This window comes from Ovis aries, chromosome 1 (genome assembly GCF_016772045.2).
Source record: "Ovis aries strain OAR_USU_Benz2616 breed Rambouillet chromosome 1, ARS-UI_Ramb_v3.0, whole genome shotgun sequence".
Classification (NCBI taxonomy): Eukaryota; Metazoa; Chordata; class Mammalia; order Artiodactyla; family Bovidae; genus Ovis; species Ovis aries.
Genome location: NC_056054.1, coordinates 86,782,963 through 86,801,850, shown reverse-complemented (window position 1 = coordinate 86,801,850; position 18,888 = coordinate 86,782,963). Strand labels below are relative to the sequence as shown.

The window sequence follows — 18,888 nt, the reverse complement described above, 5'->3', positions numbered from 1 at the left end:
AAGAATTAAAGAGCGCCACGACAGCGAGAAGGTAAGAGCCATCTAGCAGCCAAGCTCCTATAATCATGCTCAAGGATACTCTGTATTTATACAGTCTCAAACTAGAATAACATTCAAGTGGATTACTATTCATAAAAAAAAAAAGTGAATATCTATAACTAAAGATCACAGATGCACAAGTCATGCTATTTCCAGTAAGATTATCTATTGTGGGAGGGGTCTCATGTTGATGTTTGCCATAAATCAACACAATACTGTAAAGCAATTACCCTTCAATTAAAAATAAATGTTTTTAAAAAGATTATCTATTGTTCATACTGATTTCTTTCTATTAAGGCAAAAGTAGCTAACAGAATAAAAATTCAGATTAAGGTAAAAAACTGACATTTCATCCAACATGTTTTTCAAGGTACGATACTTAACACAAAGACTAGTTTCCAGCTTTCTAACTCAGTAAAAGAAATGGTTAGCAAAATTACAGATGGGGAAAACGTTACAGAACAAACAAAAATTGTTATTCAGCCTTTGAAACAAAAAAACACAAACATATCTTGCATTGCCTGGCAATGCTAGACACTGAGACTTCAAAGACAAATAAGTTTAGGAATTTATGGTCTTACAGGAGAAGTTAGATCTATTTTTCTTGTGAAATTAACCAGTTTCCTTAACCTAAAATATAATTTTTCCCCCAGCCCACTGTCCCTCTAAGCATGCCAGTCTTCTGTATTCAAACATTCTTGAAAATACTATTCAATTCAAACTCAATTCTTTGCTGAAGCCTTCCCTATTCCCTCTGAACACAGTCAATTAATACTCCCTGCTCTGATGGCTGGCACAAATTATTCCCTTTCAGCATCAGCCCTAGAGGTTAATTTCCAAAATTAAGCCCCAAACTGTCGTTCCCAGTCACATCATCCCATTTTATCTCTAGCCAGCTCTAGCTACTCAATAAGAAAAAAATTTTTGACTCTCTTTCCAGCTCCTAATCTCATAAACTGCTAATGAGTTTTCCTTGATTTTGATTAAAATGGTAAACTTTTTGGTACAACCTGAAAATCCTTCCACATCTATGTAATTCTCCTTCAAAGTGACCCTGACCAGGTTCAATCTGATCCTACACAGGCTAATGTCAAATACCAAAACACTAATACTTGAACCAATTATTTTAATTATTTGGGTTGGTGTGTGTTTAGTATTCCACTAGCCCTAAACTCAAAAGCATGATCCTCGAAAGCACAGAACACTGCCTTCTTTCTGTGTCTCTATCCCCAGTCTAGAGCACATTCTAGGGCAGAGCAGACACGTAGTAACTGTGGGAAAATGGCTTGAGTTTCTATGAGAGTCAGTGGTTGCCTAATCACATTTTGCAAATGCCAGTTCCAATAGATGGAATTTTCAATGTGGGCAGTTAACAGAAACAGGACATTTCCATTCCTCTGTTATCTTTAGTCAGCCCCACACCCGTTCGTGGTTACGCCTTCAACTCTCACCTCACAACTATACTTGACAATAAATTTGGACTCACTCACAAGTCTCCTATTCTCCCTGACCTGTACTTAGGCGCTCAGTCATGACCGACTCTTTGCGACCCCACAGACTGTAGCCCACCAGGCTCCTCTGCCCATGGGATTCTCCAGGCAAGAATACTGGAGTGGGTTGCCATGCCCTCCTCCAGGGGATCTTCCCAATCCAGGGATCAAACCCAGGTCTCCTGCATTGCACGCAGATTCTTTACCATCTGAGCCACCAGGGAAGCCCTCTATTCTCCCTATTCCCCTCTAAACTTTATTCTCAAACCCTGTTCCAGCTCTCTTATACCCATTATCCGCTTCAGTGAAATTAACTGCTATCAATCTGTCCTGTCCACTCTATATCCAATACCTGAAAGAGTGTAAGAAATGTTATGAGTGCTCATTACATATTTGTTCACTGAATGAATGAATGAATGAATGAATATCTTAACAATAAAAGATGGCAGTGAGTTGTGAACAGGACAAAGATAAAGGATCTCCACTCTGAGAAAGATTTTTCTAGGAAGTAACTATATAGCAATCACCAAAGAGACTAAAAGTGCACTAAGAAATTTTTATTAAACTTAATTGATATACTAAGAATACTTGCCTGCCCATAACCTCTTCTGGAGACATCCCTATTTCATTCGGGGGTTGGAAACTACAGGATCTGGGCCATGCCCCTCTCTATGACTGGATAATCAGTAAATACCTCACACAGGACCCACCCAGTCACAGGCTGACAGAAGGCCTACACCCTGTGTGACCTAGCTCCAAAAGATGAGTGTGTTAGTGTTAGTCGCTCAGTTGTGCCCCATGGACTGCAGCCCACTAGGGCTCCTCTGTCCATGAGATTTTCCAGGCAAAGATACTGAAGTGGGTTGCCATTTCCTTCTCCAGGGCATCTTCCCAACTCAAGATCGAACCCGGGTCTTCTGCACTGCAGGCAGATTCTTTAACAACTGAGCTACAAGGGAAGCCCTGTCTGAACCATAGCCACTCACTCTATTTTGACTTTTTAACTGTAAAATTTTCCTTAATAGCCAAAGCAGATGTCACCATTAATGACGTCAGTGTCTCTCTAGGTATGAGAAGATGCAAGAATTGGAACTCACAAAATCTTTTCCTGAAAGGATCTAACTATCTGAAGGCCTGTTCTGACAGTTTTTCCCAGAGCACAGAGTGCCTCGTTTATGATTTTCACCCTGAACTCCTTTCATGGGCGTTGAAAGTCAGCAGTTGCAGTAGCCATGATTGTATTTCATGACAGTTTTATCCCATGGTGCTGAGAATGTCCATTCTCAGGTTTGGCAAAGATTTTGTTGATAGGCCACTCAATGTATTGTGACTGGAGTGAGTGAGTGAAGTCGCTCAGTCGTATCCGACTCTTTGCAATCCCATGGCCTGTAGCCTACCAGGCTCCTTCATCCATGGGATTTTCCAGGCAAGAATACTGGAGTGGGTTGCCATTTCAACCAGTCAATTATTGGAGGACTCTGCACTAGAAGACACAGAAAAAGTCATCCTAAACTACAAGGTCACAATGTGTGAAAACTTAGACTACCATTATAGCACATCAACACCAAAAAGGTATGTTAGTCGCTCAGTCGTGTCTGACTCTTTGCAGCACCATGGACTGTAGCCTGCCAGGCTCCTCTGTCCATGGAATCTTCCAGGCAAGAAGACTGGAGTGCGTTGCCATTCCCTTCTCCAGGGGATTGTCCTGACCCAGGGATCGAACCCAGGTCTCCTGCACTGCAGGCAGATTCTTTACCATCTGAGACATGAGGGAAGTCCCTGCTAAAGGAAAGGATTCAGAAAGTTGGTGTGGAGAGAAAACAACATAAACAAATACACACAGAGACTCAGAGATGTCATGAGAGAGAGACTGCACAAAAGAAGACACTAAAGATAACTGAGGGAAGAGAGAGTGTATGGGACCAAGGAGACAAAAGGGAGAGGAAGACACCAAGGAGAATCAGCAAAGACAAAGCAAAAAGAGGCAGAAACAGTGGACAATGAAGACAATGAGAAACAGAACGAAGGCAGACAGCAGGTGGCCAGTGCCAGCACTGCTTCAGTTTCTGCAGCCTGATTTTTCAGCTCTTCCTGCACTTTCATAAATCTGTCTCTAGTTTAACAGTAATTCCCCTCTTCAACTCTAAGCTAGTTTGAGTGAGTTTTCTATCCCTTGTGACCCAACAAAACAAAACCACCATGACCACCACTTTGAATGGAACTGGCTTAAAAAGCTAACTATAATCAATTACCCCTTTCCTGGCCTTTAAACCTTTTTAAGTTGCTTCAATTAAATACTGAATACAAGAAGAGATATTTATGACATGTGTGAGACAAAACAAATATATGTGTACCTATCACTCAATATAAAAAGTTAAACATTACCAGTTATCTGAAGTTACCTATGTGTCTCCTCCCAGTATCAATTACTTTTTCATTAAATATTTCTAGAAGGCAAATACTCAATAAGGGATGGGGAGAATTTTTAATCTCTAACAACCAAAATATGTCTGGCTTACACAGTGGTGTAGGGTTTGTTCAGCTTCACATCTTTCATGGACTTGATCCTATCATTTTACAAGCCATATTATAAACCACAAAGTAGAAAGTTAACGTTCATAAACCACCTAAATGGGGACAAAATAGTTTAAAAAAAAGGGGGGGGCAGCTCACTTAGCCAAGTAGCTCTCCTCAAAATATTTTCACTTGAGAATATGAACAGTGTTACTAAAGATCATGTGTTTTCTTTGGACAACAAGTCAAGTAAAAGGGGGAAGTAGGCTCTCTTCTTCACTTTTATGAAATATAACAAGTGTGCTTAAGGGATCAGTCATTTGTGAGCAAGAAGGGGGTTCATTTTCTGACTGCTGCAAAGTTCTAATCCTGGCTTCTGGTGAGTAACTTTCCTTTTATTTCTTTGAAAGCAGAGCAACATAAAGTCACTGTAGTGCTAAGGCTAAATTACATGGTATATACATGTGACCTGACTGAAAACTATTTTTGAATAGGCACATTTCTTACCAGCTAGCTCTGCCTCAAAATTTTCTTGTGAGACAGAAATGTGAAATACACATTTAACCCATATAAATAATTCACAGCAGTGATGTCCTACAAAGTAAACTGTAATGTTACATCCATTCATCAAATTTTCACATTTAAAAATATTAGAATCATATCGCTACCTAAATCTCAAACACTGATGGCAGCATACAGCACTTTTCTAAATGCCTATTTAATTGAATGCAAATACCAACTTTAAAAGTTTACCAATAACAAAATATAAATTCAGTTGTCTACAATTTCAATTCAGTTTCAATTCAAATTCAGTTATACATCCCTATGGATGTCTACAATTTCAATTTCCTTTACCATATAAATGCTCACCAATGCTGTAAGTCAAACCCCAAAAACTCTGGGTTCATACATGTATTTCCTTCTACTAACCTTTATCACAGCATGAATTAGTAGTAGAATGGCAAAAAAGAGAGGTAATAAAGGGGAGGAGAATGCAAAGTCTCCAGATGATTTCCCCCAAATTCTATCTATATTTATCTTTATCTAGGGGCTTCCTTGGTGGTTCAGTGGTAAAGAATCCACCCATAATGCAGGAGATGCATTTCAATCCCTGGGTATGGAAGATCCCCTGGAGAAGGAAATGGCAACCCACTCCAGTATTCTTGCCCAGGAAATCCCAGGGACAGAAGAGCCTGGCTGGCTACAGTCCACGGGGTCGCAAAGTTGAACTAAACAACAACAAATCTTTATCTATTTATAGTAAAATGTAGCTTTTTAAAATACAGCTAGTAAAAATTCAAATCAATACTCTCCAAATCTGCTATATACCTTTCCAGCCTTACTTCCTACACTCCTCCCATGCCAACCCTTTACTCCAGGGCAAATCTATTTGCTCATTCATATTTCTGAGTCTATGTACATACTATTCCCTCTGCCTGGATGTGCTTCTCTCTACTCTCTGCCTTAAGAGTTTCTATTTATCCTTCAAAGTCTATCTCAAATGTCACCTCGGAGAGGACTTCCCTGATATGTCTCTCCCTCCTCCCAAAACTGGCTATTCTCTCTATAACAACATTCCATCCACTGTTTACTTGTGTATCTCCACAACTTGAACTGCTTAAGAGTTTTGTCTATTTCTCATTTATATCTCCAGGCTAGCAAAGTACCTGTGTACACATAAGACAATCAGATACCTAATCATAAATAAGTCAATAAACAAGCCTCCTTCTGAACACTGAAAATCAAAAAGCTTAATAAAAAGTAGCCTTGACTAAATGCAATGCAGTGTCCTGAACTGGATCGTGCAGCAGAAAAAGAACATTCATGGAAAAACTGCTGAACTTCAAATAAAGTGTGAAGTTTAGTTAACATTAATGCATCAACATTAATCTCTTAGTTCTGACAAATAAACCACAGCTATGTAACACATCAACACTAGGAAGGATCAAGCAAATACTATACAGGAACTCCATGCATTATTTCTGCAGCTTTCCTACAAACCGAAAATTATTCCCAAACAAAAAGCTTACTAAATAAACTTTTACGTAGTCTAAAAAAAGTTGAAAACTACAAAATCAATGAGAACATGAATGTGGACTTTAATTGCAACTATAATAACAAAAAAGAATAAGAAACATACGTGTCTTCCTAGACATAGACAAAGAAAGGAAATTATTTTCAATAATCTGAAATGAGCCTAAACACGGGAAGAATTATTAATGCTGCAAAATGGTAAAAAAAAAAAAAAAAAAGACTTCCATCATTAAACTGAAGTAGTTCAATTTTTATTTTCAGAAATACATATATAACTCAATATTAAAATAACTTGCACAGAAAGGTTAAGACTGTGCCATCATGTCACATACATCAGAACTAGAATATCTACATAAGTCACTGTAGTATTTATATCATTACTTCAAACCGAGTCCTGTTCTGAAGTTAACGATTCCCATGTTCTAACTGCAGTAAATAGAGACGGAAATGTTCTATTAAAGGTATCTCACTCTAAAACAATCCTTCTGTAATTTACAGTAATTTGTAAAACATAACTTCAAGGTCCGGGGCAAAATTCATCTCCTCATTAGTTCAAAGCAGTGACTAAAGGGGAGCTTTGCTGCTCAACTGATTTTAAAATATTTTTTACCTAATGATTCTAAAATTATATTGGTAAGTTCCAAGGTCATATCTAAGTATAAAATACTATCCATTAAATAAAACCTATAAAAACAAGAAATTTCAATACATGACTAAAACAGAAATCCAAATACAATGTTTAAAGATAACATGTTCGTAAGCTCTCAGAATTCAATGGAATACTATTTTACTTTTAAAATCCAACTTGAAAGGATAAAGGAAATTTTTTGAGTATTTAACCAAGTGTAGATAGGTTCCACGGTCAATCACTACAGGAAGATTAATTACAATATGACAAGAATCAAGTTATACTGCTCATTTTTAAAGAGGTCTGACTTAATTGGTCCCTATTTTACGAGTGTAATAAGCGTTAACAGCAGGCCACGTGAATAAAAGCAGGAAATACAAGAACAATTTAAATATACAAATAGTATATGTTTCAATCCTGGCAAGACATGCCTGCCATGCCAGCTGTATAGATTTATATGAGCAGCTAAAAAAATTAGGACACCGTCTACTTTTAAGCAACGAAAATTTTTTGAGATGTAAAATACTAACAGCACTCAAAAAACTTAAAACTTTTATATGATTATTAAAACATTTATTTATTTGAGATACAGTCATGTGACTATAGCAAAAAAAAAAAGTACTGGAACAATGTATCTCAGCTAACCCTTAGAAGTCCTAACCTTTAAATATCTTCTAAGTTAAACTCAAAAATCAAAGGAAACTCATGTCTAAAGACTATATATCTGGGAATTCCCTGGCAGTGCAGTGGTTAGGACTCTGCACTTTCAGTGCCATGGGCCCTGATTCAATCCCTGGTTGGAAACCAAGATCCCATAAGCTGTGCAGCACATCCAAAAGGAAACAAAAGACTACATCCTCCCGAAAATTGTTTCAAAGATCACCTAGGCCATTATTCAGGTACAAATCAAACAAATTTGGTCTTTCTGGTATCCTTTCTTTGCTTGGTTCTTATCAGATATGTTCATTTCTGTTAGCACCTAATAGCAAGACATCAAAAATAGTGTATTCCATTTACATACAGTGCTGTATCAAAACTGGAACAATTCAACAGTGATCCTAACACACTGTTATTCAGTTCAAGCAGCTTGAATTACAGAAATGACACGGATGATTGCTATGTAGGTAAAACAATAGCCTGGATAGATAAAGGTTTAAAGATAACTCTAACTTGCCCAACACTGATAAAGAATTAGACAAAGTGAAGATAATTAAAATAGGTAGGAAAATCAAATACTAGAAGACTTTATTTATATCCTCTTGAATACTGACATACAAGGTACTTTGTGAATTTGTCTTTCAAATTTTAAACTTGTTTCTAACTATCTTCCTAAACAGCTTTATTATGTTACACTACTTTCAATCAAACTCAGGAAAAAGAGAAATAACACAAATATAGCCTTCTTAATAACTTGCTAAAATATTCCATCTAGTTGACAATATTAATTTCACAGACAAGGGACCCCTGAGGCTGGACCTCACTGTACGGAAAAAGGAAAACGAAGCTCAGCGATGAGGACTGCTCTTCCAGCTTTCCGTCTCTGCCCTACATTACATGCTGGCTCCTACTGCTCAATTGAGTTACTAGCCCAAATAGATGGATCTTACTAGTGCTAGTCTGCTGTATTCTGTTGACTACAAAACAAATGTTTTTAATTAATTTTTATTGGAGTATAGCTGCTTTACAATGTTGGGTTAGTTTCTTCTGTACAGCAAAGTGAATCAGCAGCACATATACATATCCTTTCTTTTGTGGATTTCCTTTCTTTTAAGTCACCACAGAGCACTGAGTAGAGTTCTCTGAGTTACACAGTGGGCTCTCAATAGTTATCTACTTTATACATAATATCAATAGTGTATATACGTCAATCTCAATCTCCCAATTCATCCTACCCTATGGACTTCTCAGGTGGCTCAGTGATAAAGAACCTCCTGCCAAGCAGGAGATGCCTGCTTCAATCTCTGGATCAGCAAGATCCCCTGGACAAGGAAATGGCAACCCACTCCAGTATTCTTGCCTGGGAAATCCCATGGACAAAGGAGCCTGGTGGACTACAGTCCACGGCATTGCAGAGAGTCAGACGGGACTTTCACAAAGAATCAGACAGGACTTGGCAAATAAACAGCAACAACAACACACTACCAACTGGTAATCTGAACAAATTTAGTGTCTACTGCTCTAGACAATTCTTATGAGACCCAGGTTTTAATTTTTTGGTCTTTAATGCTAATATTCTAGCTCCTGAATACTTAAAGCATATCTTCCTTCCCATTTCTCCTAACAAGCCCCACTTCCGAATAAAACCAAACAGAAGAAGACATGGCATGGATAACTAAAATCTAAGAGCAATCTCTTTGCCAAATGTTTTTACCTACTCTCTAACAAAACCCTCTAAGCAACGTTATCAACAAGGAAAAAATGGTCCATTTTCCCTCCTCCCTTAGCTCTGGACAATTTTCTGGTGCTCATAAAAATAACGGGGAAAAGTTAGCCAGGAAAAAGTAGGGACAATGATGCACAGATTCTGAACTGATTATATGCATTTAAGAAAATTAATTCCTGAATTAAAAATCCAAGGTAATTAAATTCAAGTGACATTAACTACTCTGGTTGGATGTGTTGCTGTTTTGTTTGGCCTTGCCATACACCATGTAGGATCTTTGTTCCTCTACCAGGGATTGAACTCAAGCCCCCTACAGCTGAAAAGAAAATCTCTGAGTTGGTTATGTTGACAACGGGAGTTTAAAATCTTGCATCTACCTGAAGTTGAATTTAATTACATCTCCCCATTTTCAACAGCCATGTTGAAAATTAGCAGCCATGTTCTTGTGAATTAAAGAAAAACTAAACAATGATATGTTTAGCTCTTCATCTCATTCCATTAAGTTCAGCTTACATTTAATGAGTGTCTACTAGCTAGGCATTATCATCTATTAAACATTAACTCTTTAGCCAAGCCTTTTTAATAGAGAACTTGGCCCACCTAGTCCCTGAAAGGGTCAGCCTTATGAAACTCATGATACCCCACAGCCCTGCCATATTCCCACCATAGGTAGGCACCTGACAGGGATGGGCCAATCTGATATTCTTTTCCAAGAACCCAGAATGAGAATCCTGGGAACCTGAGTCAGACGATATGAAGTACCTGAACTACCAGATTAGGCAGTGTGTGAGCCAGAGGTATCACAGTAAGTCAAAATTGAAGACCTGAAGGGAAGTAGGAGCAAAGAGGTCCTGAGTGAGCAGAGAAAGCTGATCTGAAGAGGTGACTTACCAAAAGCAGAGCAAGTGACCAGTCTCTAGGAGAAATGGAGGGAGGGGACATGTATTACATTCCACATGCATTCGACCTGCTTGTATTTCATTTCTTATCTATCCTTGGATGTCTGATGCCTATAAAGTTGCCTACTGTGTCTTTTCAACGAAGACCTCCTTGACTGGAACAAGTATGAATGAGTTTCTATTTCTTACAGGCAAAACACCTTAGCGATACACTAGGTGCTGCAGCAGATATAAACACATGAAAATACCAAGTTCACTCAGCTTTCAAAGGCCATACATAGTTAGGAGCTGCTAAGTTTACAAATAACCATAACATAAGGTAGATGATAGCATAAAAAGTACTATGAGGTTTCAAAAAGAGGGATACATCATATCCAACTCAGAACATCAAAAAGGTTTCATGGAGGAAAGGAAACTAAAATAGTAATTATAATAGATGGTGCTTGGGAGAGTTAAAAAATATATTTACAAGAAAAATACAATGTTGGAGACATGAGTGGAGTTAATAACAAAAAAAATAATTTTACTGGTCCAGGAAATACAAAAATCTGGTTTACAACTGAGTCACAGAACTTGGTAACTGACTGGTTATATGAATAAGGGCAAGCAAGGAGTTAAAAAAAAGTTCAGTTTTCAGGGTAGGTGATTTTGAGAATGACAATCCCAGAACAGAAAGGTTCACAGGAGGCGGATTTGGGGAAGAGAAGTGAAGAGGGGAGGCAAGTTCTGTACTGGATATATTGACAACGCAAGTGGCAGTGAGCAGTTCATTAATCACTGGGGAACTGCAGAAAGAGAAGCCATCTCAAGCACAGTAAATGGTTTTCTCAAAATTCCAAGTAAAAAACCTTTAGAGAAAAGAGGGAAAAGATTTTCCAGTGTCTAGGTTTCTCCTTTGCATTTTGAATGTCCTATTTTTGCCCAGCTACTGATTTTCCTGGTCCAAAGACGACAGACTTTAAGCAGGTTAGGCAGTATCACAGAAAAACCTGATGAAAATACGGTTTTTCTCTCCAGAAAACCCCATGTAACCACAAATATTGCTAACAATTTTATAAAGTTTATGGATCTTCTGAAGCCCTGAGGAGTACACACATCCCAGGTTTTTTGTTTTTTTTTTTAAAGGCATGATGTGAAAGACCCTGTGGAAGGAGAGAGTGGGTTGGAAGAAAAAGAGGAAGTATCTGCAGGGACTCATCCACTCCCTTTTCCCTTCCAAGCAACTAGAGCATGAAGCGGCACACCATGGGGGAGAGGCAGAGTGAAGAGCGCAGAGCTCAAGGTCTGCAGTTTTACCAACCATCTGTAAGAGAAGGAACTATTTTTATCAGAGATATCTGCCCCCAAACTAAAAGATTTTTAGTAGTAGTCTAACGTTGGGCTGGAGGAAGCACAAGCTGGAATCAAGATTGCCGGGAGAAATATCAATAACCTCAGATATGCAGATGACACCATCCTTATGGCAGAAAGTGAAGAAGAACTAAAGAGCCTCTTGATGAAAGTGAAAGAGGAGAGTGAAAAAGTTGGCTTAAAGCTCAACATACAGAAAACTAAGATCATGGCATCTGGTCCCATCACTTCATGGCAAATAGATGGGGAAACAGTGGAACAGTGTCAGACTTTATTTTTCTGGGCTCCAAAATCACTGCAGATGGTGGCTGCAGCCATGAAATTAAAAGATGCTTACTCCTTGGAAGAAAAGTTATGACCAACCTAGATAGCGTATTAAAAAACAGAGACTTTGTCAACAAAGGTCTGTCTAGTCAAGGCTATGGTTTTTCCAGTGGTCATGTATGGATGTGACAGTTGGACTGTGAAGAAGGCTGAGCATCGAAGAATTGATGCTTTTGAACTGTGGTGTTGGAAAAGACTCTTGAGAGTCCCTTGGACTGCAAGGAGATCCAACCAGTCCATTCTAAAGGAGATCAGTTCTGGGTGTTCATTGGAAGGACTGATGGTGAAGCTGAAACTCCAAAAGTTTGGCCACCTGATTCGAAGAGCTGACTCATTTGAAAAAACCCTAATGCCGGGAAAGATTGAGGGCAGGAGGAGAAGGTGGGGACAGAGGATAAGATGTTGGGTGGCATCACCGACTCGATGGACATGGGTTTGGGTGGACTTCAGGAGTTGATGATGGACAGGGAGGCCTGGTGTGCTGCAGTTCATGGGGTCACGAAGAGTCGGACACGACTGAGTGACTGAACTTAACTGAATAGACTAAAATATGTTTAATATGCTAAAAATTATTTTTAACAAAACACAGTTGCAGCAACCATTACAAAGTTAAAGGTCCCATCAAATCCAGAAGTACTAAGCACCCAACTCTATGGTCATTCCTGTACTTACAACAGAATTAGCATACTCAGGCAAGATCACAATATTTTAACTGCTGAAAAGGATACCACACTTTCAGACTGTAGAAATGCAAATAAAAGACACAAAGAATAGTAAATTCTTATAAGAAACAAACCAACCTATTCTTGCACGTGAATTTCAATTTTTTATGCCAGTTTCTTTTGCCCAGGCATGAGATGCATCATCACAAGAAATCAAAGCTATGAATCTTATGCCAAACAAATAGCAAACATTATAAAGAATATCCTCTTATGAGAGTTTAAAATAATAGCATATTTATCAAAGGACAGTCCGATTTTCAATAACAAGCATATTCAGTCAGTAACATGCAGATACTTAAATGTAAATAAATTATAAAATATAGGGTTTAAGTGAATTAGATAGTTCCAATCCAGTATTCTTGCCTGGAGAATCACACGGATGGAGGAGACTGGTGGGCTACAGTCCACAGCGTTGCAAAGAGTCGGACTCGACTGAGCGACTTTACTAACTAATTAACTACTACTCTGCATGCAACTTAATTTTTGCCCTGCCACTACCAGCAAAATCCTAAAGAAGAAAGCACTAACCTCATTTTGTATAACAATGCTTTCTCAAGGTCTGTTAAGGGGAACTATCAAGAAATGGATGGAGATAGCACAGGAGTAGATCATTCAATAACTCACAAAACTAAAAGATAATGTTTAATTCCTTTTACCACAAACGAGTTGTATTAAAATTCTTTGAAGGTCTTTGAAAAGGGTTCATTAATATTTGAAAAATAATCAAATATCTATCTGAAACACCCTTGAAAAAAGCAACTAAAATGACGTTTGCCAATCGTTGTAACAGAAGTCACCGTTTAGTTAGCATTTATTTGCTAAACAGTTTACATATATTATCTCATTTGAGCTTTAGAAATAAGTATCACATCCCCATTTTATATGTGAAAATAAGACTCCTAGGGTTAAGTTACATGCTCTGGGTCTCACAGCTAGTAAATGGAGGTGGGAATTGAATTCAGTTTTATGTGACTCCAAAAGCAGTGCTCATATCCATTATACCAGTGATCCCCAACTTTGGTCACATCATGCTGCACGCGTAAAATTGTAATACTTGTATAGACTGCCAAATAAACTGGAGGGACCTGATGAAAATAACATACATTTTTTTTTTATATTATAAAATTATGACATGAAAAATAAAGTATAAAATGTTATAGATGATATTAAACACTAATTGGTATAAATCTTCCAAATCAAATATTTTCAATTGTCAAACTCAGAAAGTGTACTGGTGGAATCACACCAAAAATGTTCAAATGTCATTCTAACTGCTGTGAAATTTGAAAAGTTAGTTACAAAATGATTTAAAATCATAAAAATGATTTAAAATTTCAAAACCATAAAACATTTGCAAACAGCACACTGCAAGCCTTCCTATGCACTACCATCTGCTTAGGAAGCCCCATATAACATAATTTTGTTTCTTTACAGAATATTATGATTAGACACTAGTATATCAAGAGCTTCTCAATAATACATCTAAAAGAAATTTAAACAAAAAGTAACAAAACAATTATAATACTGCATTCCTCCTGAATTTCTATAGTAACTATAATTGGTAACATTCATTTTGTTAAAATAATAACAATGCCTGCAACTTAGACCAAGTTTGATAGTTTTACAGAGAGAAAGTAAAAATGACTTGCATGTATATCAAAGGAGGTATTCAACAGCAAAACAATTTGTTTACTGTGATGAGTGCATTTTGTTTATAGAAATAGCAAAGAAGATAACTTTAATTTCATATATGGGTTATGTCATGACTCAAGCAAATACATCTCTCTCTGCAACCTGCTTGAATCTGTTCATTTAACTTGCTCAAGAATATTTAAAAAAACTTACTTAAAACAATGAAATTGATTAAAAAGGAAAAGCAAATGTTGTAGTACTTTGATTTTTACCTACTGCTTTTGAAATTTCCTAAGTGATCATGTGTTTAATTTTGTTTTTAATTAAATGCACTATTTATAAAGTCCTGTATTACAACAGCCTAATATCCTGAGGGGATCTCTGATTATGAATGTAAACCAAAATAACCACAGAAGATAAAAACACACCTTTACTTTCATAACCAACTGATTGATAGGAACAATGCTAATGCCTTGAGTACTACAGTTTATATCAAACACCTGAAAGGTCCCAAGGAGCTATGTCCAACAGTAGCTGACACACGCTGGTTAACAGTTTATATTTAAGCATCTACTACGTACCAGGGACCATGCTCATTCACAAATGATACCCGTTATATGGAAGAGTAGCAGTTTGGAACTTCAATTTTTTTTTTTTCATACATTCTGTAAGATTAAGTATTCAAACTGAAGGCTCAAACTCCAGTGCATAACTTCCTCCCTTTATTCAAAAAGCTGTTACCAAGGCTTCTGCAATCTACAAACTGTCAAACACGTTACCATGAAAAGACTAGCACGAGCACCCTGAATGCAGAATAAACCCTGGGTTACGGTGGTGCGTTCTGTCCTCTGGAGCTTCACACCATAAAAATTTGGCACTTCTCCTAAAGCAACTTCTTTTTCCCCAAAATCAACTGTTTTAAAGAGCAAAGTTCTACCGCTTACAGAAACCATTACTTCCATTTATTCTTCCCTAACAGATCCCCAGAAAATACTAACAGTGAAGAAAAAATGTGGCCTGATTTATTGGTAAGCTGACATCAGGGTATTTTATATGATTCATTGAGCTTCTAGAAAACAATTTCTCAAAAATTCTAAAACCAACCAGGCTGAGTAAAATGCATCTGACTGTACATAAAAACTACTTAAAACGAATGTCAAGTAAAATAAACAGTAACTCCTGAAGCCAGTATTTTTCGTTTGAAGAAACAAACAAAAAACCCCAGCTCAACAGAAGTCTGTCACAATCACATCTTTTACAGTAAGTCCAATTCCATAATTTATCCTAAAATAACTGCATTCCCACTGCACACCATCCCTAGCAAATATTCATCAACTCTCACTGTGTAATCTATTGTCATCATCACATCCTATGCCACAAACCTCAAACAAGACAGTCTTTAAATATCCTCAGCTCACACCAGCTCTTATAAAAACAGTGGAAGGAGTTATTAAAAAAACCTTAAGAAAATAAAAATAATAGGAAATAGTGGATAAATACACACAGCCTCTACACTCAAACTCTTTCCCTTTACACCTGAGAACTTTTCAGTTATTTCAACCATACACCTTTATGTTCCTGGATGACCCAGGGTTCCTCCACCTCAGCGAGAGCTCAAAATGTCCACTCTTTAAATGACAGGGTCCTACGTGACCACTCTGTTCAAGACCCCCTCTCTATTTATATTAATTATTCAAGGCCCGCCCCCCAGCTCTAATGTCATAAAGTATCACCACGCTCCAAACTCACAATCCATTATACAAGCCCAACACACTCTCCCGTTCTCAACACCAACTCACTCTAACCCTTCCCTTGAAAAACCTTCTCTAACATCAGCTCTTCCTTTATGAGCTTTTCCCATATTCCTAATACAGTCTCAATGTCCTACTGGACCACATTTAGAAGCTCCTTCGCTAAACACAATCCCAGCATGGTGGCACACCCTCTTTCCAGCCTAATTCCTACAACCCCAAAACCCCACCCCCTCATCATGCCCTCCGGCACCAGCCACAACCCCACACCCCGCCCCACGTCCGTCACGCCCTCCAGATTCTTCGGGGTCCTCTCCTCCCGCCCGGCCCGACCCCCCATTAGGACTCTCAAGTGCCTGGGCCCTCTAAACCACCCCGCCAGCCCCGCTCCCAGCCCCTCACCGAGTAGCAACAGCTTCACTTCTTTGGCCGCTTTCTCCCCGTCCTCCCGCAAGTTGCGGTCGATCATCTTGCTTCGCTCCACCGCCGCCTTATCTTCGGCGCTCAACGTGCACCCCATGGCGGCGGCGAAAGAAGGGACCGGGCCGGGGCTCACTCAAAAACCGCGGAGACTGCGGCTTGGCAGGCGGAGACACAGTCTACTGCTGGGCGGCGGCCCTCTCCGTCAGCTCCCAGGGCGCCCAGAGAAACCGGATATCCGGCGTTTTACGACACTTCCGGCAACGCCCGCGGCCGTTACTTCTTCGACCTCCTTAGCTGGGGTAAAGGAGGCGTAACCAAAAGCGGAAGTACGGGGAGAGAGAGAGACCAGGACGCCGAGCGTCGGTTCCGAGGTGTGGGGCGGCCCTGTCGAGCTTACCGGGCGCCGCTCGACTTTAATCCCCTTTCACCTTTTTGGCTGTCTTATTTGGATGAATATAGAGATACCAGGGACTGGTTTCTCCGGTTCAAGGCACCCTCCCGAGGTCGCACGGCCGATTGGCGTGGGGAATGGAAATTCCCAAGTAAAAGCCCGCAATCCGCACGGGAATTTCTGCTGGGAATTTTTCCACTGGCCAGAAAACCAGTTTAATTCTGGCTGTGGAGATCTGAGACCAAGTGTAGGATAGTTTGTCTGTTGGCGTCGTCCCAGCCAGAGCTATGGGATGCGAATTACAGTCGGGGCCTCGACGCAGTCACGCTCCACATCTGGAATAAGTTAAGACCCACCATGCCTGGGACTTTGCAGTCCCTTTCTGCCCTCTCTGGCTCACCTACTGGTACCTAGTGGGCTTGAGTTGCCCAGCTACTATGTCGGTAAAGGATCTCTTGAAATCGGTAACAGATCTTACATAAGGTAAGAATGTGGTTTTTCCATGAAATTTCCATGCTGCCTTTCCCCCACACAAGCCAGATTTAGCCCTGACATATTGTCGTGCGTTAAGGACTTAGGACTTCTACCAAGATTAGTCAACCAAAGTTCCACACCCTAAAACAAACCAGTGCATCCTGTGAATCTCTATTAAAATTTCCTGTTGTGGTAACACACGAAAAGAGAAGTCATAGTAAAATTTGTTTCTCAGCTATAGTATCACCTGGAAGTTGATAAATCCCCTATGAAAGCCCCACACTGATACCCTTTTTACTCATAATCCTGGATTCTGTGGTGAAAGTAGCCCTACGTTACCGTTACTTCCAAAGAGCCCCACAAAAACATTCACCGTACATTCTAGAGAGGGGAACTCTTGCAGCCTCCAAGACCTTTCCCTATGATTAAATATTATTTCCCCAATCGAACCTAGACCTTAGAATATAAGATCCCAACAGAAAGATATATACGGTGACTGATGATCATTAGAGGGATTTCTTGAAAACCACATTAAATAGCTTCATGCACCTTAATTTGTCAATGCCAGTTCTTCAAAGTTCCAAGCCTCCTACTCTTCCTAGTGACTGTTAGAATATCAGTACTTACGGGAAGAAAGGGCAAGACGAAGGGAAGAAAAAACAATATTTATGGAGTACCTATTTGCCAGGTATGGCTAGGTACTTGGATGTGTCATCTCGTTTATTCACAACAACCCTGTGATTGTGGGTTGTTGTCCACATTTTTACAGATAAACAGATAGGCTTAGAGAAATTAAGCATCTTTCCAAGTTCACACAGTGAATAAGTAGATCTGACTCCAAATTCACTCCTTTTCTACCATGCCATTATAAGATGTTACCTGGAAGTCCTGACAACAGCTTTTCATTTAGGATTGAGAGTTACTCCAACAACACTGGGGTGAGGGAAAAAATAACTTGAGAGCACAATTTTCTCAACCTGTTGATTTCTTCAGTGGATTTATAAGTCAAATTTTGCCTAGGAACTGCTTTCACAAGTTTAAGAATTACATATGGAACTTTACCAAGTGATCCTGGTGATTAGAATACTCCTGGAAGGTGGTCATGACAGAAATTGTTGGGAAAGTTCTCGGCAGAATAGAAGAGAAAATTTTATTTCCTTCATGATCAACTCAAGGAAAAATAAATGCGAATAAACCAGCATATGTCAAATTCTGTAATAAATGCCAGTGAGGTCACAGTGTCAAGAAATTTCAGCCTAAATTAGCAATATCCTTGCACTCAAGATTCTCTCCTTCTGAAGTATGGTGAAGGAAGAGTTGGAGGGCAAAGTCAAAGGAAAAGGCAAAATAAATTAACAAAATGGCTGCCAGGCAATGCTCCCCCTCCCCACCCACACGCCTCTTTCCTATTTCCACTAGACTCACACTGCCACCTGCTGGCAACGCTCAGGCTACTAGTTCATCAGTGATGTTTGGATGGTTTCCCCTGTCTAGAAATGCGATTCCTCATGAATTTATCTTAAAAGGGAGGAGAGAGTGGTGGAGAACATGCCTTCAATCGCAAAGGACTCTCTTCGACGTATAAATTATCTGAGGGAATTCCTCAGTGCAATAGGCCTTGTGCTAAAATAAGTCTAGCAGTAGGAAGACAGAAACCTGGAAAATTTCCTAGATCTGGAGAGAAAAAGCTGCCCTATTTCATTTAATAAATCATTTTCTTCAACTAGGGTTTCATCTGCAACCCCCACACTTTCCAGTCTGCAGGAAGCCTCCATGTAGACATCTTGCTGCAATGGGCTGAACTCAAGTTAGAACCATGAACATATTTTTCAAT

At 39.1% G+C, this 18,888-nt stretch overlaps 1 protein-coding gene across 1 annotated transcript in view; it reads right to left on the bottom strand.

Annotated features, from left to right (window-relative positions):
* The window catches only part of GNAI3 (G protein subunit alpha i3), a 46,786-nt gene extending 30,393 nt beyond the window's left edge, over nt 1–16,393 (bottom strand). The window contains exon 1 of the mRNA XM_012106955.5: nt 16,169–16,393. Coding sequence (XP_011962345.3) covers nt 16,169–16,286 — 118 coding nt within the window. The 5' untranslated portion in view covers nt 16,287–16,393. The remainder of the gene's footprint in view (nt 1–16,168) is intronic.
* Nucleotides 16,394–18,888: the final 2,495 nt, after the last annotated feature.